The sequence below is a fragment of the Arthroderma uncinatum genome (assembly GCF_011692745.1).
Source record: "Arthroderma uncinatum strain CBS 119779 chromosome Unknown scaffold1, whole genome shotgun sequence".
NCBI classification, from domain to species: Eukaryota; Fungi; Ascomycota; class Eurotiomycetes; order Onygenales; family Arthrodermataceae; genus Arthroderma; species Arthroderma uncinatum.
The window spans coordinates 4967186-4993843 of NW_022983863.1; the positions used below are offsets into that span (position 1 = coordinate 4967186).

General features: G+C 49.1%; 6 protein-coding genes across 6 annotated transcripts; 3 read left to right on the forward strand and 3 right to left on the reverse strand.

Moving 5' to 3' along the window:
* Window positions 1-224: 224 nt before the first annotated feature.
* GIQ15_01499 (uncharacterized protein) lies at window positions 225-3819 on the reverse strand (the record flags this gene model as incomplete). The annotated part of the gene is made up of 9 exons (XM_033548916.1): window positions 225-1363; window positions 1429-1793; window positions 1841-1965; window positions 2086-2178; window positions 2317-2592; window positions 2650-2712; window positions 2778-2949; window positions 2995-3037; window positions 3123-3819. The coding sequence occupies 9 exons, from the start codon at window positions 3817-3819 to the stop codon at window positions 225-227; spliced, it is 2973 nt and encodes a 990-aa protein (XP_033409867.1).
* Window positions 3820-5538: 1719 nt separating this feature from the next.
* GIQ15_01500 (uncharacterized protein) lies at window positions 5539-6216 on the reverse strand (the record flags this gene model as incomplete). The annotated part of the gene is made up of 1 exon (XM_033548917.1): window positions 5539-6216. The coding sequence occupies one exon, from the start codon at window positions 6214-6216 to the stop codon at window positions 5539-5541; it is 678 nt and encodes a 225-aa protein (XP_033409868.1).
* A 6626-nt stretch (window positions 6217-12842) lies between these two features.
* GIQ15_01501 (NADP-specific glutamate dehydrogenase) lies at window positions 12843-14565 on the forward strand (the record flags this gene model as incomplete). The annotated part of the gene is made up of 6 exons (XM_033548918.1): window positions 12843-12888; window positions 12955-13085; window positions 13160-13241; window positions 13304-13366; window positions 13427-13713; window positions 13789-14565. 6 exons carry the CDS (start codon window positions 12843-12845, stop codon window positions 14563-14565), a joined length of 1386 nt encoding a protein of 461 aa, XP_033409869.1.
* Window positions 14566-16685: 2120 nt separating this feature from the next.
* GIQ15_01502 (Allergen-like Asp f 7) lies at window positions 16686-17589 on the forward strand (the record flags this gene model as incomplete). Its single annotated transcript, XM_033548919.1, has 2 exons — window positions 16686-17482; window positions 17538-17589. The coding sequence occupies 2 exons, from the start codon at window positions 16686-16688 to the stop codon at window positions 17587-17589; spliced, it is 849 nt and encodes a 282-aa protein (XP_033409870.1).
* A 2197-nt stretch (window positions 17590-19786) lies between these two features.
* GIQ15_01503 (uncharacterized protein) lies at window positions 19787-22644 on the forward strand (the record flags this gene model as incomplete). Its single annotated transcript, XM_033548920.1, has 6 exons — window positions 19787-19954; window positions 20008-20139; window positions 20215-20686; window positions 20754-21918; window positions 21976-22457; window positions 22556-22644. 6 exons carry the CDS (start codon window positions 19787-19789, stop codon window positions 22642-22644), a joined length of 2508 nt encoding a protein of 835 aa, XP_033409871.1.
* A 748-nt stretch (window positions 22645-23392) lies between these two features.
* Window positions 23393-26308, reverse strand: GIQ15_01504 (ribonucleoside-diphosphate reductase large subunit; the record flags this gene model as incomplete). The annotated part of the gene is made up of 5 exons (XM_033548921.1): window positions 23393-23436; window positions 23501-24978; window positions 25045-25985; window positions 26045-26202; window positions 26290-26308. 5 exons carry the CDS (start codon window positions 26306-26308, stop codon window positions 23393-23395), a joined length of 2640 nt encoding a protein of 879 aa, XP_033409872.1.
* Between the last annotated feature and the right edge of the window lie 350 nt (window positions 26309-26658).

Genomic DNA, 26658 nt, shown 5'->3' on the forward strand with positions numbered 1-26658 from the left:
ATAAACTCGAAGTTTGAAATAACGTTGCAGTAACTACATCAAGTCTTACAACACGTATACGCTGGAGTAGGTGGTGGGATTAAATATCTATAGCTATATTGCACATTGATGCAGTCCACACGAAAAACAGCGGGAAAATATACCAATGAGATCTTTTGGCATAACAATAACTGACATTAGCAATTCTATGATAAATTGATAATATAACGATGACCCCGTGGATATTAAAACATTCCTTCCATATCCAGGTCGATAAACTCCGGATTCCCAACCCCCATATCCACTGCGTTTAACACATCATCAAAAATACTGGTGTCCATATCTGCCTGGGTCATATTAACTTCATTACCGGTTGACGGCCCTGCTATTGCCTCTGAAGCTGCGGCATCCAACATCGCATCTAGGCTTCCTGGAGTTGCGCCTGTCCCTGTAATGCCTTGATTCTGCTGCTGCTGGCGCTGTTGGTCCGGCTGCTCTCCAACATCCAACTGCATCTGTCCGCCCTCGCCAACGCCTGTAAGATCCATATCTTCCATGATGTTGCCAACGTCAATATTATCAACTGTCTGGGGCATTTGAGGGACGGACGTAAGGGCTGCGACGCGCCTGGAGAGGCGGATAATGAGCTCGGCTCGATGGGGCTCAGTTTCTATCACTATACTTAGCGATTCTCTCTGAAGATTAAGCGCATCCCTCAGGCTAAGCATTTGACAACGAGGCAGGGAGTCTTTCAAAGTGTCGTCGATAGGTTGATATGTTGCCTGTTCCAGTGAGAAACATTCGCGCATAGGCGCACATATTAGAGTAGCTGCGATATCAATAGCTAAATCACCACTCCCTGTTTCACTTTGCAGTTTAAGCTCTTCTAGTATTCCTGCAAAAACTCGGATGGCGCCTAGATGCTTCAATCCGGCCAGCAGTTGCCTGTGTGTATAGCTTGGAGGCGTCATGCTGATCTCCGGGTCTGTACTCCAGAGTACTAATGATGAGAAAGTATTTCGTATTCCGGTGACCATGCCGCCAGGCGCAGAGTTGGATCTCCATCCTTCTAGCTCAGCTCGGTTAGAAATCCCGGTCCGTTGGAAAGACTGATACGGCTCAAGGGCATTTAGGATAGGCTCGATGTCTGTCCTTGAAGGGTGGCGGGCTTTCGCGTCTTTAAGCTCATCCTCGAGAGCCCGTGCAGTAATGGATAATACCGTGCGATGAATCTCCTGGGCCTCCCCAGATATGGAAGTTGGCTTCACAAGCGTAGACAGAAGGCGAAGCGACGTTGTGAGGTCGGTGCCGGATTTCCAGATGTGTTTGCTTAGCCAGGTTAAAGCCATTACCAACGAAGGTAGTAGAAACGGTTCTAAAAGATCTACGGGTTGATAATTCATCAGTGCCTTGGCTGTGCCAATCGAGAGTATATAGAGGTCAACTTACACTCAAATCCACCCTTAAGAGTATCAAATTCCAGTTTTCCAGCTTCGCATGCACTTAAGCTCTGGCTAAAAAGTGTAGCAACCAAAAGGTAGAATTCTTGCGGGCTGCAAGACGACATAGATTCATCACTAATGCCTTCAGCTATGAATAACGCTGTAATCCAAGCGCCGAGATTGTGGGTTTGTTTCTCTGTTAAGTCTTCAAGCTTTTGACTTGAGGCGCCTTTCTCGAGCAGGCGGCACATAAAAGAGTCGGGGTTGTAAACTCCAAGGTCTTGGTAGCTGAGATCGTATTTGTACTTGAAAGCCAGAACCAAAAGTAACACGCTTCCGAATTCGTCGTAAACGGGTTGACTCTCCCCTTGTCTATTGTTACTGACTAGTTCCATCATATTTGCGCGTAGGATTCTTACCTTGGTCCTCCTCCCATTTCCAGGAATCCAATAAAGCACATAGAGGCTGCAATATGCTCAACGGGCTTTTGAACAATAACATAATATCCAACGCTTGCGGCCTGCGCGACAAGGAGTTGCATATACTTTTTAATGTCATGGTATCCTTTCTCAAGCACAGGCTATGCATTACCTAAAGAGGACCTGTTAGCAAATATCAAAAAGATTTTTAAGTCCTGTGGAAGGCAATCTTGGAGAATATTTACCTCAGCTATAGCCTCGACGATTGCCTTTGCATTGCCATCCATCGATTCAATCCCACTCAGCAATTGCTCTGCTCGTTCGGGGCTATTATTGATCTGAGCAACAAGTTCATGTTTCACAAATCTTCCTCCATTTGGCAGTGTCTGCATTGGGTTCTCTCCCAAGAGACGCTCAATGCTTGATTCAGGTATTAATTTATGTAAGGCACATGAAAACAAAAATTCTTGTCTTACATCGGATAAAACCGAATTGCCGTGCATAGAAAATATTTCTGAAAACGATGGGAATGTATTTGGGTCTACCCGTGCCAAAGCACGAGTGATACACAGTTCAACCGGTATAGGCTCAACCACCGATCCTGCAAGGTCTGCAAGAAATGGGGGAAGCTTATTCACGAGAAAGGCCCGGAAGAGGAACATCGTTTTATGTGGCTCATTCCGGTACATACCGTTGGACAGGACGTCGAATGATGCTGTGATTAGTTCTTCAACCAGTGCCATGTGATTTCCCTGCAGCGTATATAAGTATAAAGCATCAAGGAGAATGAAATGGTCATACGAACTTACCCCATAGCGATTATTTAGGTAGTTGATAAGGACGTTGTCATCTATTAAAGGCCGTCCTACAAGCTAGATAACGAAAGTAAGTATAGCTGCATATGGCCAGCAACCCAAAATGAAAGTATACGACATACCAGAGAATTGACATATATATATAGCCCGGCCCTAGAGCTAACAGGAGGAATATCCACCACCCTCGATTCAAACTCCAGAGTAGAAACATTCATCTCTTCCATCGCTGGATCTTGGGTAGTTTTCTCGCTCTCTTTCACGAAAAGGCCAAATTCTTTCTGTAACGCATCAAGCCTATTGCGCAACGGAATAGAAATTTCAGAGCAAACTGGGGCATACGCTGTCAGGGCCTGAGCCAATTTCTTTCGTTGGTGCTTAAAGGCTTGAAAAAATGTTAGCACTCATGGGGGCTATCTATTGCTTTGGCGAAGAAAACAATCTGATAGTTAGCGAGACACAAGACTTACTTTCTGAATTTTGGGATGATAGTGCAGTTGCACCTATTTCAGTTCCTGCCAAGGCCCCGAACAAAAACCCGATTGCTACAAATATTGAAACAACATCGGGCGAGCTTAGCAACTGTCCTCCACCACCCTCACCCTTCTCCGTCTCGGTTAATCGACTCCACGATATTAGGGTCAAGATCCAATCGGCAATTGCGGAGCAGGTATTCATGAATCCGAGAGCGGTCTTTGGAGCATGGCCGGTGGTCACAGCTGTAATTACATTTTGTATGATGCCATAGTCGGTCAGCAAGGTGGTCGGTTTTTTCAGAGTTTCTGGGACCGAGGCCTTCCCCCCATCGATTTCGTGATTGGCGCTGTCATTATGCGTTTTGTCCTGCTTCTTCCGGTGCTGGACATCGGATTGAATGCTTGAGTGGGCTAGCAGAGATGGCAGAATTTCGAAGATATCAATATGAGCAAGCCTATGTATAGCGTCCACATAGTCCGGTACCAATGGGTCCCAGTCAAACTCTGTAACCGTCCTTGACTCCAGTATAATATCGACCAGGTCTTTGCTCGCAATAGGATGGCGGCGTAGCATTACCCTAGCTAGTTCCTGGAACTCGTCCGAGCTTATCCTTTGGCCAACGCATTGCTGGAGGAGCTTCTGCCATCCTGACTTTGATGCGCTAGACGACCGATTTTGTAACGCAGCCATCACGTAGATATCGAGTTTCTTTGAAACAATATGAGCTATGCAAAGACGACAAATATCGCATGTCGCCTATGCGTGTATTTTCCCGAATGCAAATAAAAACAAGGGTATTTATATATAGCCGTAATCAAGAAACGGGCAAACACATTGACCTGGCAAGAATCGGCCGTTGATTTTAGCACCAGGCCAAATGAGTGAAGAAAAGGCTGCTTCACTGACGTTATTTGATCAATATACTCTACCATGGAAAGAGAGACGTCGTCTCGAATATTAGTAATATAATTAGGTAATTCATTAGGTAAACAACTTATATAATCACATCAAACTTTACATAATATGTAAATCACATGACCAGTTCCACGTGGTCAAAGCCTAAGTTCTTGCTGCGCCACAAGTTCAACGACATCTCGTCAGTATAAAAGAGAACAAACAGGTAACAAGATGGAGGGACAAGAGAGGGACAAGAGAGGTAGATGCTAGAGAGTAAGCACTAGACAGCATTTGCCATAGGACGCTCTGTACCGTGCGAAGGAGATGTGGGTGAGGTGTTAGCGTCTACGGAGTATAGATTTTGGATTTTTGTATCCTGCATGTATTCTCACATGCCTGTCGCCGTTTCAAAAAATTTGCCACAAGCACGCCTCTACGGAGTAATATCGGCGATACAGACGGTCAGAGCCCGAGAAATCCTTGGCCAATAGCAGTGGAAGAAAGATAATCGCCATAATCTCCAATAATCAGCCTCCATCAACTACCTCGTCTTCACGCAAGCTGTGGCTGGACTTGGAAGGATGATACAAACCGGAGCTACCGAGTGTAAGGTTAGTGTTCGACAATGCTTAATATAACGGATCATAGGGATGATGTGGGCAGGGGGGTGTGCCCCTTTGCCTCTTCCATCCGTTGCATATTGATGGTGTGCATAATATGGGCTTGGTTTGGCGTTTGGCGTTTGATTCTGTGCCTGTCCTACACATGGAACTATTCTAGATGATATGCAACAGCTTGGTGGTGGCTACTAAGTGCCCTGTTAGGAACCTTGTAGTTAGTAGTCTGCGAACACATACCGATGTACCAGCTGATGCTAGCCAACGCCACAATAAGAGCGTTTATTGTATAGGGTCGAGTCTGACAGTCTGGTGTATGTGGCACGCCTTTCGTGGGGATGAGATAATAGGCCGCTCGGTTGCAGAATGGCAGGGATGGATACTATAGGTCAAATATATGCAATAATCATAATATAGTATTACTCCCTAAAGTGTCAGGGGTATAGGTCATCTCGACTACCTATTGGTTAAGTGACATAACGATACCAGGGGATAGCTTTAAGGTATTAAAGAAAAAGGACACCTGAAAAAAATATTGAGCCTAGACATGTAGAAGTATTTTTATCGTGCTTTGATAAAAACAGAATGTTAGAAAGGCTCATAATATGAAATATTGTGTCTGTCGCTGTCACAGTACGCCAGAAAGGATTAGATATGCAGGCCGGAATGTGGGTTTATGAAACGAGCGGAAGGATATACATAGAGATTGCCACCAGAAGTAGAGAAATCTTGTTGTTGCTCTCTATGTCAAAAAGAGGGCAGCGGGGAATGAGAAGGGAATATATGAGTATGAGAGCGTCATTGTCGTCGGTATCATTCATCATCATCATCCGTTGCTGTATTTTTTTTCTTGGGGTTTTTTGTTTTTTTTTTTTGTTTTTCGATTTTCCTTTAGCTAAGACCTTGTGCTTCTGCTATGCCTCGAGTATGTGTTCGATTGTCCGTCCGCCATTTCATCCGGTGATCGCGGTCCGACCATCCAATCCTCCATTGCTAGCCACTCGCTCCAGCTCTTCTCTGCGGCCTCAATCTCGGCATTTTCTGATCCCTGAAGTGGCCTGAGGAATGGGATAGTCTCGAGGGGCAAGATATCGTAATCCTTTTTCACAGCCGCCCATCCTCCACTCTTCGCGGCAAAGAAGAAGTTGCGACGCTCCTGTTCGTGCAATGAGCCAATTCCCGACGCCCAGTCATCACCGAAGAATCCATGCAAAACACCTGGGTAGTCCATTCCTGTTGCCACCAGGCGGCGAATGTAGGGAACCATCGACACGCTTGGCGCTGTCGAAACCCCTGATGGCGATCCACCGGGTGGACTGGAAAGAGAAGCATCAGCCGCAGAGTTAAAGATCGGAGTCGGTTGTCTCTGGAACGGAAGATGTATGTTTAGGAAGGAGGAAAGAGCTTGTACAGGAACAGTGTGTTGGGCGTGGTCGAGGAAATAGCGTTGACAGCTCTGGTAGCGCGGGTACCATTCAAAGATATCGAACGTCGAGTCTTCAGGGCGCTGGGAGGCTTCGGACATGCCAGCCCTGACCACCGAGTCGTAATGGATACGAGGATCTGTCGACATTTTCGCGTCGGGGGCTGCTATAACCTGGCTACTCTTTCTACTGTTGAACCCTTTAGCGCTCCATTGGTTATATCACGTAACATTAACGCTTCTCCATTCAGCCATTGACCCCCTGCTTTCATTCCATGTTCGGCGGTTAGAAATAGGGCGGGGAAGGAAGAAGTGTAATTGCCACGGTGATCCTAAGAAAGATATAGCAGCATTGGGGGGGGAGGTGGTGGTATGTACCTGTTTCCGGTCCACACTCTGCGGAACAATGGCCAATTCGAGGCGCGAATTGAGGTTGTGGTTGAAAGGAGCTTCTTGAACAAGCGTGGATCTCTCTCGGGTATTTGATTCCCTATTGACATTGGCTAGGAGATAGGGCTGAAAGGCTGTCGGCGCATGAAGGAGACGAAAGGCAACGTATATAAACCGCAACAGTTGAAGGACCTGATATCATAGAAGGAGAAAAAACAGGCAGGCAGACGCACGCCGATGGATGCGTATATTGAACACCGTATATTCTGGCCACTGATCAAAGCAACGAGGCAAACCGTGAGGGTGGAAGCGTCTATTATAGGAAAGCGAGTTGGAATGAAGAGACCTGTGCCTGGGTAGCGATTGACTTTTTAAACCATCGGGGAAACTGGTCTCGAGACGTCAGCAATGGAGAGAGAAAGGATAGAGAAAAAGAAATACAGACAACCCCCTTCATGCTACTTGGCGCGGAGGCGAAAGTACGGAGTGGGCATCGGAGAGCAGATGAGTATCGCACTCATCATGGTGAACCAAAAAATAAAATAATTAAAAGAAGAGGCGCTACAAGGGTTGTAGTGAGTTAGTCGGAAGGGTTTTTGGTCTTGATGGAGGAAGGAAGAAACATGCTCCACTATCTCTCCTGCGATGGACTTGCATGCATGGTGGAGCTACCTTGGGCTGATTAAAAGGCTGCTGGGCAGTACCCGATAAACTCGGGAGGCGAAAAATAAAAAGAAGAAAAAAAATAAAAACGTAGGTTCGCCCCTGTTATTAATCAGTGTTTACGTTTGGAGGATGGTAACCGAAAGTATGAGGTGCATGGGGGTGCGGTGGTGGATGGAGATGTGCATGAGCGTTTGTTTCGATTTGAGAGATATCAAGAAAATAAGGAGGTCAGATGGTACGGAGGATGCCGTACCAGGGAAAATCAGGGAGACTGGTTTGTAGTATCAAGTACTTCATAATTCACGGTAGGTGATCTTCGTTCCATTTCCTGTTCGTTCGCTCCTTTGATCACGTATATTGGGTAGGCATACTCCGTGCTTCGTACGGAGTCTGCATGTGTTTAATGCCCAACATGTATAGATCGGTCTAGCAAGGGATGTGCGTTTCACAGTTTTCACGTCAAGGCTCTGCAGGCGCCTGTATGTATAGACCATAAATCTGTCGTTTTTTTATGGATTTAGGGTTCGTCTCCGGCCTACCTTGTTTCCGTCACCAATATGAAGCCGTCGCTGCAGAGTAGCGATCTATGAAAAGGTGAGGGGGTTGCTTCCAGCCTGGTCCCGTTCGTAACCAAGATGACGCTGGCCCTGCCTGCCGACTGCGGACTGCCGTTCAGTGACCGCCCCCAGAACCAGTGGACGGATGTTTTACGGTAAGTTGGAGATAATATAGTCTTCGTAACGGCCAACGTCTCGTGCAGCTCCTAGGGGTCCAAGTTGTTGCATTCCTCCCTGTTAATGGGGGGTGCTTGATAGGCGGTCCAGATGCATGCCATCAAGTCAATAGGATATCGTTTCTCGAAGGTCCTTGAACCATATGTTCCTTCTGTCCGTCTTTCTTTTTCCCTCTCTCCCTCCCGTTCTCTCCCTCTCGTTTCTTCGCTTGGTCCAAGAGCCTCTGGCGGAAGTACGATGTCGTACCGTTAGTGGAGAAATGATAGAGCAGTGGGCCCTGTAGGGACAACAAGCTGGTGGAACATGGTGATTGGACATATTTGTTATGTAGGTCGGAGGTACGGAGGTACGGGGGCGGCAAATCGATCCATCTCATTTGTACCTGGGTGCGTGGTCCTTGTCGGCTGGCCCGTGTCTACCAACATACTGGTTGGTTGATGCCTGTTCTTACGTTGATCTCCAGCAGCACCACAATTACTATCCTCCGGGGGATTGGAACGAATGAACCTGCACCGGAAATAGATTAACTCTTCCGGTTGAGATGGTTCCTTGGAATCCCGGTTCTCAGGACAGTCTGAACCGCCCATATAGTACGGAGTCCATATAGTAGCAATCCAAGGTCAACCGAAACAATATAAAAAAAAGTATCAAAGTACCTCCGTACTTCTTGGCACGTCGTTGGTGCCTCTATACCTCGATCGATGGAGATCTGGTGATCTGATCCCTAGTACTTTTTCTTTTGTTTGTTTTACAAGCCAGAATCAGCCCGTCCCCGATTCAAAAGTCTAATCCCGTCTGTTTTTCACCTCTCTTACGGATGGCTTCATCATCCGATGTTAGTCCGAGCTAGCTAGCTAGTACTGAGTGGTGCTGTTTGGTACGACGGAGCTTTCCTTGGAAACAAAAAAATTGGCTGCTGTCTGAACTTTGAAGCATATGTTGGCGTATGCAGAGTGAGGCAGAGCTCCACAGGGCGTTAGAGGATGCAGGAACGGGAGTGGATTGTCTGTTTGAAAAAGAACTCTTCCGTGATTCGTGAGTGCAGCATGTCGAGTAAGAAAGTTGCTCCGTACGCCATCGCCTATAGCAGCGCTCCCAGCAGCCCTATAAGCAACGGAGAAGGGCGATCGAATGGTGCAGGGGTGTCCACGACGTCTAGAAAAAACTCAAGCCACAGCTCCAGGTCCTCGGGAACTAATTTGCCACCTCGGGTGAGGCCCGTTAGCTTCTATCAACGTAGGCTGGCTTCACAGGCGAGGGAAACATACGGAGGGGACTGCCCTCGGCCGCTCAAACGCTCGCTCGAAGGGAGAGTCCGACGATGTGCGACTCATGCAGCCTCCAAATTCCAGCCAGCTTGCAGTATGGACGGCCACCTGCATTGGAGATCCCGTCACTCACGGCTCGCAGGAAGAGTCTGCTGTTCAGGCATGGAGGATGCTTCGTTGCACCGCGAGGCCTATCATCGCCAATAGTGGCTGTGGCGGTGCAACGTACACCAGCCACATATAAACATTTTCCGAGCGAAACTCAGAATCCTGCGTGTGATTCCCCTTCTGCGCGGTCTTTTCGTATTCCTGTGCTCCGCAAGCCTCCGTCAACCCCGCCAGCCGAGAGACTAGAGACGAGAGACGAGAAATGACGAGAGAAAGACGAGAACGAAAGAGGCGTGCGGCTCATTAGTCATGTCCGACCTGTGGCTGGTGGCTGGTGGCTTGATGTGGCTTTTTCCATCGACAAACGACCGAGACGGCCGAAGTATCAACGACAGCACAGTTCGATCTCTTCCAATCCACTCTTTGCTCTCTCTCTCTCTTCCGGTGGATTTGATTGAATGTCATTGTGATGCGTCTGATCCCCGTCTTCTAGTATCGCCACTCCAGGCCGGGTTTCCTACCTTCTTGAAGGAGGTCAAGCCGCGGGGGAAAGCATAACTACTGACCCTGTCCATCTGCCTGTCCGATTCCTCGAGCTTGGAGAATGGCGCCTTTTTAGTGCTACATTCACCGCTCGCATCGGTTGGTCAGAGTAACTGGGGCACACGGACCGGATTGACGTGCGTACGTACGTCTTAACTTTTTCGTTATGCGGAGTGTTGACCTGCTGGCCATTTGGTTGGAGATGTATGGATGAATATGTACATCGTACATATTAGAGTAGGCGGAAGTCAGTACCTTATTTTTCGATACCTAGCAGCCGCCAGTGGCAAACAGATCACTGACACCGCTTCAATTCCGGAACTCTTTCAATTGTTTTATCTTTTAGAGCTCCCTGCTATTGCATTCGCGTGGGAGCTGGTTGTATGCGCGGCCCGTTGCCACTCCTGACATTGAGCACATATCCTCAACTACCATTCACCTGTTTTGGAATTCGAGATTAACGTGGCGGATATCTACCGGTGTCTGCTCTTCCTATGTTTATTATTTTTTTTTCGGCCTACGTCTAACCATCAGAATGGCGCCAGGCACATGCTTCTACTTCATTTATTCGGCTCACTCATGGAGAGACGTGGCGAGTACGGAGTATTCTCTACATCAGACGGTCTGAAGAATGTTAAAGGTTGATACCTCAGATACCCATGTCGACGGTTTCCCAATCTCTTGATTACTCGGTGTGACTTTTTGGACTGGGGCACTAGATGCAACGACGGCTCATCTGTATCATATACAACACGGGGAGAAATTGCGGTGAATAGCTGCAAGATGACTCGTTGAGTTATCTGGCAACGAAAAAGGGGGTTGATAGGTTGGCAGTTGGCGGGTTCTTCAACGAAAACGGGGTTGGGCGTTTTCTCAAGGACTGCCATCGCCTTGTTGGGGCTGCACTATCGATATGGAAAATTCAATGCGGTGACTGCTCTGATCTGTACTGACTAGTGCATTGACATTCTTTACAGCTAGGCATTGATGGCCATGACCATGGTTTTGGATATGCACCCCTTACCCGCAGAGAGGAATGTCCACCTAATGCCGTGATTGCCGGACACGGACCTAAAGAAGGTCTATTGTGGGAAGGTGTTTGTTATATGCAAGGCTGGGTGGATGAAAAGGTTGATCGTTCTGCAGCCATATTACAACGAGACGAGTTTACTGCCCATTGGCTAGAACAAGCCGACGTTTTTTTATATACCTCCTGCTTCCTTGGATTTGCCACAGTTTCTCGATCACTATTGAAGATGACTTACTAGTACCCGGCTTAGGCTCTTGGGGCCAATTGATTCTTGAATATGGGATCCCCCAACTGTTGAGTAGCCTACCGTCTTATTCTTCACTGAAAAATGTGCCAGAATGTACTAGTGGTTTTGGTCCTGCCAATGACGCTGGTTAGATGCGGAATTCATGCTTGTCCCTTGATGAAATGAAGGTTGGCTCGCGTATGAGAAGTAACACCTTGGGAATACTTATGTTCCTCAACTAGCCTATTTGTTGGGCTACGTGCATACATATATATATATATACGTGGCGAGGTGAATCTCGTCTGGTCATATGGTATAAAAGTAAATTGGGTTATCCGATTATCGATAAGACTGTATAGGCAAGGATAACTCGCTCTGATCAAAGCCTGCCTGTTGATTAACCCCCAACGATTATTGGATAGGATATACCTCGAATTGACATTAAATTAAGCTGCATATCTTATATTATGCACAGTTCCTCCAGGATATATACCAATGACGTAGTTGGATTAAAGAAACCCCAGGAATGCGTTCCTTGTTGGTTTTCACTTTCTTTATACAGAATATGGCTAAGCCTAAGTCTAGATGAAACTAAGGGAGGCTCATTTTGGATTCACTAACCCTGTCCTGTCTGTTACTTAGTATAATTATTCATTTCCCTGATACAAGATATCCTATGTCTGTTATATCTTCACCTCCACCCTTTCATAATGATAGGACATATGTATAGTAGCACATAATCCGGGGACTCCGCTCTGCCGTTAAATTCTAGATCACAATCACTAATACAAGAACAAAGCGAACCGTCCATATAGAATATCAGTAGGGTAGTATAGATTAATAAATACCTCATCTCAACCCCGGGTTCCTACGGTAAATATATACTCCGCCATGAGGCATATCAGTGCAGAGATAGGGCTTAGCGCAGAGACGGCCGGAGAGGGCCGAAGTCGGAAGGAGGCCGAGCCAGAAGTGGGCGAACGGGCGAACGGGCGGGCAGAGATAACATCGTCGCACGCAGATAAGAGCGGCAGCCGCCCGGTGGTTAAACAATATAGGATAGAGATAGAGAGATAGAGAAAAGAGCCTCGGGAGAAGGAGGAAGGGAGGTCCGCTCTCGGCTAGCGCGCGTCCTTATCAGTCTCCGCGGTCGGAAGGTTATCGGGCATAAGCTTCATCCCTTATCTCTCTGCTCTCCATCGCTCCTTTCGGCTTTATCTCACATGTGCAGTTCGGGGTCGAAAGCTGAGCGATAAAAGGTTTGGGGAACGTTATTCTCCGACCTTGGCTTGCGTGGGATGTGCGGTGGGAGATGCTCCGTCGATAGTGACTGACTGCGTAATGGTAGGTGAATAATGTGATGGTAAATGAATAATGTAATCGATAATGGACAGTGAGTAATCGGCTATCTGTAGAGTGCCAGTGGGTGGTCGGAAGATAGAGGATGTGTGTGTGTCCCGATGCTATCTCTGCCACCCGATAGAGTCGTAGCCCGCGCTGGCTGGTGGTGTGGCCGGGAAGAGTTGGGACGAACCGAGAAATTCTCTTGAACCTCTCATGAACTTGAGAGTTGGGATTTATTAAGCTATTAACCTTTCCCATCTCTTCCCTTCCTTTTTATTCCATCTTTATCTTTCCCTGCTCCTCGTCTCTCTCATCTTACCCTTCTTCCATACCGTACCCTGCTATCCATATCCCTGTGCTGTCACAGACCTTATCTTATCAAGCTCATAGCTATACCGATCGGCCGATCACCACCTACCTACCTATCCTGCCCTACGCAAAAAGATAAAAAAAGATAAGAAACGAAAATGGCCAACTTGCCAATTGAGCCTGAATTCGAGCAGGCTTATAAAGGTTCGTGCGGATGTGCAGGTTAGACGTACCTGGGGTTGCGGTCTGGTTGCTTACACGGTGATATAGAGCTCGCCTCCTCGCTCGAGAACTCGACTCTCTTCCAGAAACATCCGGAATACAGAAAGGCGCTGTTGGTTGCCTCTATTCCTGAGCGAACGATCCAGTTCCGTGTCACATGGGAAGATGACAAGGGTCAAGTACGTCATTTCCATCGATCATATATCATCGATTAGATATTGAAGAGATGTGCTGACAGAGGCTGGTGATGTAGCTGCAAGTCAACCGGGGGTACCGGGTGCAGTTCAACTCGGCCCTGGGTCCGTATAAGGGTGGTCTGCGATTCCATCCGACAGGTGAGTACCTACCCGCATAAGCCGGTTCGTGGGGGAACACGGTCTAACAAGCATTCGCGCAGTCAACATGTCGATCCTAAAGTTCCTTGGTTTTGAGCAGATCTTCAAGAATGCTCTCACAGGCTGTAAGCATCTCAAAGAATTCGTGACCTTGGTAGGTAGCTAACGATGTGTGTGCTTGGTAGTGAACATGGGTGGTGGCAAAGGAGGTGCCGACTTCGATCCAAAGGGCAAATCGGACAATGAGATTCGCAAATTCTGCAGTGCCTTCATGATGGAGCTAAGCAAGCATATTGGTGCTGACACTGATGTGCCTGCTGGCGACATTGGAGTCGGCGGCCGCGAGATCGGCTTCCTCTTCGGCGCGTACAAGAGACAGCGACACATCTGGGAGGGCGTGTTGACCGGCAAGGGCAACAGCTGGGGAGGAAGCTTGATCCGGCCCGAGGCTACGGGATACGGTCTTGTCTATGTATGACTCTCCCTTATCGTCCTTATAATATGTCGTGGTCTGTGCGGGTCACTTACTAACAGTGGGTTGCTGCAGTACGTCCAACATATGATAAAGCATGCAACGAACGGACTAGAGAGTTTCACAGGCAAACGCGTTGCCATCTCTGGCTCCGGAAATGTTGCCCAGTACGCTGCTCTCAAAGTGATCGAGTTCGGCGGCATCGTCGTCTCCCTCAGCGACAGCAAGGGCAGTTTCATCGTTCGAGACGGTTCCGACTCCTCAATCACCCCCGAAGAGATCCGCCTGATCATGCAACTCAAGGATGAGCGAAAGCCGCTTTCCGGCATTGCCAACCATGCCGCCTTCGCCGACCGATGCGAATACATCGACGGTGCAAGACCGTGGGTCCACGTCGGAAAAGTCGACGTCGTGCTTCCCTGCGCTACCCAGAACGAAGTCTCTGGTGAAGAGGCAAAGGTGCTCGTCGCCAACGGCGCACGCTTCATCGCTGAAGGGTCGAACATGGGCTGCACGCTGGATGCCATCGAACATTTCGAAGGTCACAGGACCCAGACCAAGCGTGATCAGGGCGCGGTGTGGTACGCGCCCGGCAAGGCAGCAAATGCAGGAGGGGTGGCAGTCAGTGGACTGGAGATGGCTCAGAACTCACAGAGACTGACGTGGAGTGCAGAGGAGGTGGATGGGAAGCTGCAGGGGATCATGAAGGATTGCTTTGAGACTGGGGTGAAGACAGCGAGGGAATATATGGAGGTGGACGATGATATGCTGCCATCATTGGTGGTAGGAAGCAACATTGCAGGTTTCATCAAGGTATCTGAAGCCATGCGGGACCACGGCGATTGGTTCTAAAAACCCATTTTATTTCCTTCTTTGTATTTTCGGGGGGTGGTTTTGGTTGCCTCGTTGGTTTGGCTTGTCTGGCGTCCGAGGTATCATGTTCATGTCCCTTCATCTTGGGCAGGTTTTTTTTTTTGACAGGGCAGTTTTCTTGATTGTTGTATGCACTGATCAATCTGGATCATGCCATTTTCCTTGATTGAGGGATGGCTGGCGGGCGTACATAGAAACAGCCCATGTACGACATCCCCATTCCTGTCAGGGCACCAACTTTTTTTAGGCGAATAACGTTGAGTGACATGATGACATGTTCTATTTTTGCATCCAATTACGGTCTTGAGGCAGAGAAACGTTAGCAAAGTCGGGTCCTTTGTCCAGCCTGCGCCATGGATTCCCACAGGTTTGACCTGAACATAAAATAAACGAGCGTGCATGAGAAAATAGGAATCGAGCATGTAACGTATCGCGTTTACCACGGATACGTGGCTCCCTCGCTCGCTCAAGGATACGAGGTCGTAAAATACCAGCTGAATATAGACCAAGACGAAGAAAGGCGAGGAAAGGCGAAGATACGAGGGATAAGATGAGGTCTAGCCGCCTCAGCCCTGACATGGATGGCGGGTTCTACGGCAGTGGAGCAGGCGGGATGCCTCCGTACCGGCTCAGACCAGCCATAACCTGAAAAGGACCCGTATTTACGAGAGTGAGAGAGACGAGTTGAGATGATAGACGGTGTAGATGTGAGATGATGTATGGAAGAGAGTCGAGTGAGGTCGGAAGATGCCTAAAGGGGCGGCGGTGAGGGACGGCAGCAAACGCACTTCTTCCGCATCCCACCACGTATGTTATACGCAGTCAACGACCACAAAATGCATGAGATCGATCGGACGAAGCGAGATGACGACAGAGCGAGGAGTGAGGATTGCAAGGTGGACTGGCTGCATGTCAGAGCCCACCTGTGAGCGGCTAGAACGTGGCATGAGAGATGATCGTACACGGAATTCAGCGAGTCGCGAATTCGCCGTCCCCAGGTTCTTCTTCCAGGCCCTCCGATCCCAAGTCGAAACCACGTACTTCCTGGTTGATATCCCCAGTCATGGCCAGGTTGAGATCTCGCTGTCCCCGCTGGCCTTCGTCGCCACGAGCCGGAGCCGGAGCCGGAACCAGAACCGTCTTCCCACTGTGGGAGAGGGAAAAAAAAAGCCTCCAAACACGGCGGCTCCACGATGAAAAATCAATCCGACCCTCAAAGTGAAATGCGAGTTAAACAGTTAAAATGCGAGTTGAGGCGGAGGGAAGTGCCTCAGCGATGTGATAGGTGGACGGGCGAGATGAGTGGCTGATGGAGCGAGCGGTGAGTGGTCGATGGCGCAGGAACGAAGAGGATAGGCGGACGATCCGGGTTTCAGGGTGATTTCCATGGTCCTACGTAGGATCGCATCAACAAGTCGCACCAACCTACACAGCTTGATTACAGTCAAAGGCGTACGAGATGAGAGGACGGGCGGAGATTTCTACGGAGTGTCAGTACGCAGTATAAGTTGGAAAGTGACAGTGTCAAACAGGTTATGGCAGGCAGGTTGAAGATAAGGGTGAGAGCTGTCAGCCTCTGGCGGTGGCGCCTAGGCAGGAAACGGGCTAGGCTCAGGGGTCAAAAGCGAAAAACTCGGCCCATCAGGCACATTTCCAGGGGTCACGGCCAGTAGGAACGCTGGGACTTCGCTGGCTGCTGGACGCTGGATACTGGACCTCTTCGTGGAGGCTTGGGCGCTTTGTTGGCAGGCCGCGCTAGCCTCGTCCGTCCCTTTATCTACCCTGCCCGTCCCTTCTCTCCTGCTCTCCTTCTTTTTATTCCTCTCTCCATCGACTCTCTCTATCTACACACACTCTCTCTTTCAGAGCAGCCTGACTCTCGCGACACATCATTCCTTTGGTGTCCTTGACTCTTCCGTCTCTAACTCACTCTCTCTCACTCTTTGCCTGGAGCATTGTGTTCATCTGAATCGCTCGGTTCGATTCTCGCATTCTTTCTGAACATATCACCCACCGCACAAACAAGACCCCCTTTACACAGCTCACTCTTTAAGCTGTTTTTTATCGTTGAGCTAGCTCTCGCATAAACAATCACTACAATGGCTCCTCAATTTCTCAAGGCCTTGACTGCCGCCGCGGCTCTCTACGCCTCGCTCGCCACTGCTCTGCCCGTCCAGAAGCGCACCGTCATCTGGGAGACCGTCACCGATGTCGTCGTCGAGACCGTCACTCGCACCTCCACCGTGAGAGGCGTTCCCGGACCTGACAGCACCATCGGGCCACCATACGGCTCTCCCACCATGCCTGCTGTGCCTACCGTCGCTGTCCCAACCCAGGAGAAGCCAATGGACCACAACAAGGCTCCTGAGCACACCACCCCAACACCACCAGCTCCAACTACCACCGCTGCCCCTCCACCACCACCGACCACCAGCGCTCCTCCACCTCCTCCACCAACTACCAGCGCTCCTCCACCCCCACCACCAACTACCAGCGCACCACCACCTCCACCACCAACTACCACCCCACCAGTCGTCATCCCAACTCCTCCACCAATGCCAAAGCCACCAGTGATCAGCGTTCCACCAGTCACTCCCCCAAGCACTGGCGGCAGCGGCTACTCCGGCCCCTGTGCTCCCGGCGCTGCTTGCTCTGGTGAGATCACCTTCTACGATGGTGGTCTCGGCGCCTGTGGAATGAACATTGACACCCAGTCCGACGACGTCATTGCTCTGCCATACGAGCTCATGGGTCCTCTCAGCAACAACAACCCCTTCTGTGGAAAGACCGTCAGCATCACCTACAACGGCATCACCTCCACCGCCATCGTCAAGGACAAGTGCATGGGATGCACTGGCCAGAACATCGACATGACCCGCCATCTCTTCTACAAGTTGTAAGTTTCCCATACCACCATTACTTTATAGACTATATACTAATTCACTTCACAGCGGAGTCGAGGCTGACGGTCGTATCCCTGACGTCAAATGGCACTTCATCTAAACTATTTCTATCAAATCTGGGTTGATATAGTTTACTTACTTGCTCTTCTTTGTACATGTAGCAGTTTGTTTGCTCATCTTCCCATGAACGCACGTCTTTACTTTTTTTTCACTTTATGGCGGGAAAGCTTCTGGGGATAGCATGGCATTCATTCGTTTTATTCAATGGTATGGGATGGGGTTACTGGGGAATAAGGATTGGAGATACTTCTTCACTCGTTGCGTTCACTTCTTTCCTGACTGTCCCTTTCAAGGGACAGTTCATGGCCTTCTTTTTTATACCGTTATCATTCGTCCAGCCGATTGCAGCCATGCTGCATGATTTTCACATTCACATTCACATTTTATCTTTTTACCTCTTTCTGCACAAAATGTTCTTGTTCCTGTTTTGGCTCCCAGATAGAATGGATTACGACAAACACGAAAACTACTTATTATGACTTTTCATTTTCCCTTCTTCTATTCGCCGAGTCAAGTCATCCAGTTGATCCATTCGTCTATCCCTACCTTCGTTCATGTGGAATAGAACTTGCGCTTGTTGCTTCTTTTGTGTTTAACCATACCCTCGCTTATATTTGGTTTGTTCAATTGTCTCATTTCCATCCTATTGTAGTATCTTGTAGTTGCGGTTATGTAGTTGTGGTTGTAGTTGTAGTATCTTGTAGTTGTGGTTGTAGTTGTAGTTGTAGCTGGCCTCGATGCTGTAGATCGTACAGGGACCACAGTCTAGACATCCAGATCTTCATATACTCAATCGCATGCCATGTCTTCAGTACCTAGTCGACAACTAGTACCCGTATAATCGCCACGCCTGTTGGGCAGCGCTGAACCTGGCTGGTTTTCACCGTACATGCATAGAACTATTACATGCAGTGCCGTTGGGCTGCCGGAGGATTATTACCTATCGCATCCTGCAAGTACCCTACACCCTATAGACACCCTAGAGGTACATACATCACTTTGGATACACCCTCAGCTCCGCTCAGCTAGAGGATTCAACCCAGTTTCGGCCCTGGGAGCTCATCGAGGATCTGGCATGCCCATCACCGTAGTCCTTGGACATATATTTGTTTTATTTTTCGGCCGGGTAGGCCGCACATGGATTGTCGTTCGGTTTCGGTACATATCATATTCGTCGACTACCTTGCTCCATGCTAGCTCGAGGAAACACAGGGAACCAGCGAGCCAGTGTATCAGGATGGTTCACCAGCGCACCCTTAATGATCAGACAGGCTTGCTTGACTCGAGATGATGTGCAGCCACCGTCTCGACAGTGCGATCACCCGTTCACCGCGACAGAGCTATCGAGCCTAGCTGCGGACGAGCGGACAAAAGGATGCATATATTTGGGCGATCGAGCAAGACTTGCAAGCAGGATGGACAAGTGGAAGCGAGCGCCACGTATCACGAAACGGATCGAGGCTGAAATCGACGAACTGCCCCGAGGCTAGGATGGGATCGACCTGCGGCGATTCGATGCGATCGCCTCTCGCTAATTTCCACTATCTCGAGATGCAGCTAATCAGACGGTGTTCTTGGGCCTTCGTCCATCCACCGGGCCTTCGCACTACTCGCGGACTAACGTGTCTAGGCATAAACTAGGTGCTCGATGGAGACCGAGGACTGGGTGGCTGTCCGGCCGTCCTTTTGCTGCATCTCATGATGAAGAGAGAGAGCAGCAATACGGGGTGACGCCGCAGAGTCCGCGCAGAGTCGGTGCGATAGCCTCTTTAGCCTGCTTTATTCGCCATCTCCGCCTCCTCTCCTCTTCATTGTCCTGTAGTGCTGCTGCTGCTGCTGCTGGTTTTTTCTTCTTCTTCTCGCTGGAGATCGACCCGGCTTTGTTCGCGCGGTATTTTGTCTTTCAGGCCCGGTTTGATTGACACTGGATGCGCCCTCGCATGTGGTCGATGGAGTAGATACGGGGTCTCTAGTCAGTTACATGCTTTGACCGCATGCGGTGTTTCTGTTTCCCCATATCACGTCTCCGTTCTCCCTCGTTTTTTCCAACCTTCTTTTCAATAACCTTCTTTCCCCCGATCTTCTTTTCTTTCCATCGTCTTTCCTTCGATTCGCTTTCCTTTCGTCCTTTCGTCTTTCGTCTTTTCCTTTCGACTGCTCGACTTCGTTTTTCTTTCCTTTCTCGTTCGTCGCATGGATGGATTGATGGTGAGCCGACGACTTGCGCGAGGTGAGCAATGGACTCGGGAATAGATCACGAACACGGTCACGGCCGGAGAACCATCTTCGCCGTGACCCTGCTCATGGTGGTGCTGTCTGCCGGCTCTGTTGGGCTTCGGCTGGCTTCACGACTGTATATGCGGCAGGCCGTGAGGGTTCGTGATTATTTGATCGTTTTGGCATGGGTAAGTTGGTATCTAATGGCGGGTGGTTGCGATGTTTGCTGACCTCCCTCCAGATTTGTGCATTCGGCCTTTCGTTCTCGATATTATACGGAACGACCAAAGGGCTGGGTTTGAGGATGCAGTATATAGCTACAGCGCAGCGGCTGGACTTGAAGAAGGCGATATATGCGTTTTCCGTCTTTTACGTATGTCGTTCAGCCCAAAAGTACCCAGGTACCGACCTCATGGGAACGACCCGATCCGCTAACTCGGGTATATAGAACCCTACGTTGATGTTGATCAAAACATCGATACTCTTATTCTACCTTGACAGTATAGCTGATGTCCGCGCCTTTCGCTGGGCTACCTATGCTACCCTGTTCGTCGTCAACGCTGGTGGCATCGCTATGCTCTTCCTTAGCATATATCGCTGTCGACCTATGCGGTCCGGCTTCATGTATCCTCCAACGCCAGACAATGCGAAATGCACCAGCCTCGTCGACCTGTACCTGGCCTCCGTCCCTATCAACCTCGTGACGGACTGTGCTATTCTTGCCTTGCCCTTGCCTGTCATCTCACGGATGAGTCTGCCGTTCAAAAAGCGTACGGCACTCTACCTCATCTTTGCCGCTGGCGTGTTGACTACCGTCGTGACTATCATGCGCACGGCAATGTTACAGCATGCCTACGTTTCGCGAGATCGGGTTCAAACCGCTGCGTCCTGGGACGGAATTGATGAGGATGCATTCCCATGTATGCAGCATCCATCATCCCCTTGCCCACTGAACGCATTGAGAATACTAACATGTCCATGTAACAGGGCATGCATCGGAAGCAATCCTGTGGTCGGTTATTGAAGTGAATGTTGGCATCGTTTGTGCTTGTGTTCCTGCCATGAAAACATTACTTGCTGAACTTCTTCCACAGTCATTAGGGGGCGCGAACACTTCCAAATGGCGCAAAGACATCAAGGAGAAATCTCCGATGAGGGGTGACAGCATACTGGTCGGACGAGACTCTTTGACACCACCGCCTCTCGCCATCAATGGAGAGAGGCGATCATGCAGCCCTGACTCGACCTACAGCGATATGGATGTCCAGCCTGGTTTCAGGGAAGCAAGGGCTAGGAAAAGCAACTCGCACAGCCTAAGGAAAGGATGCACGGCTCGTGGGTGCGGCAAACCCAGACGAACGAAGAGCATGCTGGAGTTGACGAACAAGGAAGCGCTCCCATTTTTGACCGCCATAATCTTCCTATTATTCCTCTGGGGTTTCGCATACGGCTTACTCAACACCGTCAACTTTCACTTCTTAATCGAGGCAAAGACGAGCTATGCCAACGTTATCGGTCTGCATGCTGCTTATTTCGGAGGTTACCTCATCGGACCGGTGATTGGAGGCTTGATGCTAAAAAAGACAACTTTCAAACTAACATTCATCGTCGGACTGTGTCTATATGCCTGTGGCATTTTAATATCCTGGACGTCTGCAGTGCTGGCGTCGTTCCCGACCTATGTCTTTTCGAACGTGGTCATCGGTACTGGCATGGCCATTGTTCAGACCAGCTCCCACCCTTTCCTTGCTCTTTGTGGACCACAAGAGTATGCGGAAATGCGCTTGAATATCGCGCTCGGCTTCCAGTCGATCGGTAGTGTGATATCATCAATATTGGCGAAGAAGGCGTTTTCCCCAAAAGAAATCAACGCCGAGGATCTTGTACAGATGAAGTGGGCTTACTTCGCAATGGCACTCCTTCACATCATGCTAGCTATTGCAATGCACTACCTCTCTCTTCCAGAGGCAAACGATAACCAGCTCGCCGACCTCGCACGCCAGCGACAAATGGCCAACTCGACTAAGCTCCATGACATTCGGGTTGTATGGATCACCCTAGCACTGGCCGTGTTTGCTCAATTCTTGTTCATCGGTGGCCAAGAGGGTATCAATGTGCATTTCAGAAAACTGGCCAGGCAGACAAGAATAAAGTGAGTCCTCCCCCCTGGCTCCTTATTTTTCATAACCTATGTTCTAACCCGTTTTAGGAATGTTACATCTTTTGAATCCCAGGCAATAGGGTTTGCACTCTTTGCCCTCGGTCGGTTTGTAACGGTTGCTATGCAACTAATTGCGAAACCACGCACAATTCTTCAGATTCTATACATGGGCCTCATTGCCTGTACGATAGTTTGCGTGACCGTACACGGCAGAAGCGCCATGATCGGTGCTCTAGGCACATACGCGTTCGGAAGTGGCATATACGGCCTGACTTTCGCAATCGCCCTACGTGGAATGGGCCACCACACCAAATCAGCAGCTGCATGGTTAACCTTTGCAGTATCTGGCGGCGCAGTCTTTGCTTGCGTCCAGCGCGCAGTCGCTATAAATCGCGGTGTTCAATTCTCGTTTGTTGTTCCCGCTATACTCTTCGGCATATGTTTGGTATTCCCGATCTACCTAAACGTCTTCCCCGCCGCACAGAGACATACCGATCCCACATTGAAAAATCATCGTTCAAGGGGTGGTAGTATGGCATATCACCCCACCCAGAACGGCCGAGGAGAAGGCTTCGCCGTTCCGGAATCAATATTTCCTTCACAAGAAACTATCGCACGAGTCGTTCAGCAGTCGCAGGACCGTTGCTCGACATGTATATCGTCACCTATGCAGACGCCAAAGCCTTCGAAAGGCCATCACCGTGGACTAATGCATAGTTTGTCTTCATGGCATGCTTCCTTAAAATCTCCCACATCAGATAAAGCTTCTCTGTGCGAACCGTGCCAGTCACCACGAAGTAATTGGAACATGAGTCCGAGGTCAGAGAGGAGGAGATGGCCATCAGGTCCGTCTTCTCCTCCAATGGAAATGGATGAGGTTGATGCACAGGGGAGTTCGAGCTATCATCGTTCGTGAACAGCGGCATGGAGAATAAACTAAACAGGCATTAGCGGGCGTATTTGCTTACATTCTTTTGTTGACGATTTTCTTTTTCTTGCCCGACAGCCAGTCCTTTTTGCATTGACATATACCCTGCATCATTTGTTTGTATAGGCTGGGCATTCGGGAGTTTTCAGTTAGGTTTTCGGTCGAGAAGCCAGTATATGTATATGCCAAAGGCATACATAACACAGCACACAGTAAGATATTAGGTTGCTTTGATAGCTCTTACTTTTAGTTAAAAATATAATATTATAATTGGCAAACTCAACAGTCTACAGTTCAGTGTTAAGGCAGAAGGGGAATCAAGATAGAACTAGCCATACGAGAACGTTCGATTATCCAATTGCGACATAAAAAGGAAATGAAAAGGGGGAAACATTATTTTTCACATTAATTTATCAGTTCGACTCATAGACAACATAAAAAGAATTCAGGGCCATGCAATAGAGGGGGAATAGGGAAATGGTCGAAGAGTTCACGTATATACGTGATTATAAATACGGTATATTGTTAGATTGACATCTAACCACTGCACATCACACACTCATCCTTGTTCTCAATGCTGCCTAGGATACAGTTAGTACCTTGGTTAAATGAAAGACGCTCTATACGGTTGAGGGAGCAACTTACAAGCAAGGACTTTTTGTGAGTAGATGTCAGCTTCTGTCTGAGCATCGTCCTTTTCCTCCTTCGATTCAGACTCATCAGCATCAGCTGGCTCACTGGTCTTCTCAGTTGAGCTATCCTGGGAGACAGTTTTCGAACTTGACGAGGCGGGAGTGCTCGACTCCTCATCTGGGATGGTTTTCTTAGAAACTGGTCCTTTAACTGCCTGCTGTGTTCCGTCGTACATTGGGCGTGGGACGGCAGAATATGCGCTCGCAGAGCCTGCGATGCCGACACGTTTCTTCATCGCTCCATTGGCGCGTGCAACGTTAGTATCGACAACTTTGAGCTGTTCTTGGTCTACGGTGAACTGGATCGGGGCGGATGCAGCCATGGTGCGGAGATAGTACATGCCAGTCTTGAGACCGAGCTTCCAGCCTGCGAAGTGCATACTGGTGATTTTACCCATGGTGGGCTCTTTCAAGTGGATGTTGAGTGATTGGGACTGGTCAATGAATGCACCTCGATCGGCGGCCATTTGGACGATGGTTCGCTGAGAAATTTCCCAAACGGTCTTGTAGAGAGCCTTAATGTCTGCTGGAATGTTGGGAATGTTTTGGATAGAACCGCCGTCAGCAATGATACGGTTCTTCATGTTATCAGACCATAGACCGAGGTCGACTAGGTCCTTGAGGAGCCATGGGTTGACAACCTGGAACTCGCCAGCGAGAACACGACGAGAATAAATATTGGACGTGTATGGCTCAAAACACTCGTTGAATCCGAGAATCTGACTTGTGCTGGCAGTGGGCATAGGGGCGAGGAGCAAACTGTTGCGGACACCATGCTTTGCGATGTCGGTCTTAAGAGAATCCCAATCCCATAGGTCGGTTGGAGTCACATTCCACATGTCATATTGAAGGATGCCCTGAGACACTGGGGATCCCTCGTATGAAGAGTAAGGACCGTCGGCCTTGGCCAGCTCGCACGACGCGGTCAAGGCAGCGTGGTAGAGAGTTTCAAAGATTTGAATGTTCAAGAGTTTGGCCTCGGGGGAGTCGAAGGGTAGTCGGAGGGCAAGGAAAGCATCAGCAAGACCCTGGACACCGACAGCTATTGGACGATGACGGAAATTGCTTCGCTTTGCCTCTTCGACGGGATAGTGGTTTCCATCGATAATTCGGTTCAAGTTCATGACAACAACTTTAGTAACTTCGTGAAGCTTGCCAAAATCATATTCACCACGGACAGCGTCTACATATGTAGGAAGGGCAATGGACGCCAAGTTGCAAACTGCGACCTCATCTGGGGCGGTATATTCAACGATTTCAGTGCAGAGATTAGAGCTTCGGATGGTACCGAGGTTCTTCTGGTTACTCTTTCGGTTGCAAGCGTCCTTGTAAAGCATGAAGGGGTTACCAGTCTCAGTCTGAGCCTCGAGAATAGCGTACCACAGCTTCTGAGCCTTGATTGTGCTTCGGCCTCGACCTTCCTTCTCGTATCTATATACTAGTTAGGCGGGGGATTTTTTTTATATACTAAATAGCTTCGAGGTGGTTGGCACTTACTTTGCATACAAGGCCTCAAATTCATCTCCGTAGACGTCAGCCAAGCCGGGAGCCTCATTTGGGCAGAAGAGAGTCCACTCAGCGTTCTTCTCAACTCGTTTCATGAACAAATCAGGAGTCCACAGGGCCAAGAAAAGATCACGGGCTCGAACTTCTTCCTTTCCATGATTTTTACGGAGGTCAAGGAACTCGAAGACATCAGCGTGCCATGGCTCCAAGTAGATGGCAAAGGCACCTGGACGCTTGTTGCCACCCTGGTCAACATATCTCGCAGTGTTGTTGAACACACGGAGCATGGGCACAATGCCGTTGGAAGAGCCGTTAGTTCCAGCAATGTAAGATCCAGTAGCACGGATACGGTGAACGTTGAGCCCAATTCCTCCGGCAGTCTTTGAGATCAAAGCACAAGTCTTGAGTGTATCGTAAATACCTTCGATACTGTCCTCTTTCATATCAATGAGGAAGCAGGAGGCCATCTGTGGCTGTGGGGTACCGGCATTGAAGAGAGTTGGAGAAGCATGAGTGAAGTACTTTTGAGACATGAGGTTATACGTCTCAATCACCTTCTCGACATCCTCGCCGTGGATACCAACGGCAACTCGCATTATCATGTGCTGTGGTCGTTCGGCGACTTTGCCGTTGGTCCTCAACAGATATGATCTCTCGAGTGTCTTAAAACCGAAATACTGGTAGTTGAAGTCACGGTCGTATACGATAGCTGAGTTGAGCTCCTCGGCATGTTTCATGACAATCTCGCGAGTCTTCTCGGATATCATTGGGGCTGGACGGCCGTTCTTGGGGTTGACATAATGGTAGAGATCGTCTATGACGGACGAGAATTGCTTCTTGGTCTGTTTGTGGAGGTTCGATACAGCTATTCTCGCGGCGAGGATGGCGTAGTCTGGATGGGTGACGGTCATGTATGCAGCAGTCTCTGCGGCCTGTTGGGATCTGTTAGTGATATATTTGGCAACAGCGAGCAAAAGAGAAGACGGCGTACCAAGTTGTCGAGCTCGACTGTGGTCACTCCCTGGTAGACACCCGAGATGACTCTCTGTGTAATGGCTGCTGCGTCGACATGCTCGGGGTTGAGGCCATAACATAGCCTCGACACGCGGGCAGTGATCTTGTCGAATTGTACGCGCTCCTTGCGGCCATCTATACCGTTCGTTAGCTATGTGACAGGGCATAACTCGAGTCGGGATATTCAGGCCAGGGATGTGCAATAAATCAAGGGTTATATACCTCTCTTGTAAACGAACATCTTGCCAGCTCCCTTTCGATTTCGTTGTCAGACTGTGTAATAGAGCTGTGCGAATAGAGTAATCTTCTTCCTCTGAAGCTTGTGTGCAGAGACGCGAGGAGACGGTGAAGGTGGCTGCTTCGAGGGGTTGGGGAGTGGAAGATAAGCACGAGAGACGATCGAGGATTTTCCAATTTATACACAGCGACGCGTCTTTCTTCTTTGGGACGCGGCGAAAATGGGAAAAGGCGTAGTCACGTGACAATATCAACGCGCTTCAGGTTTTTGGCGGGAGGGCGGATTATTAATTATTGATTATGGGTATTCGATATAGCAAAGCACGAGACGGTGGCTGGGACGATCGGAGACCC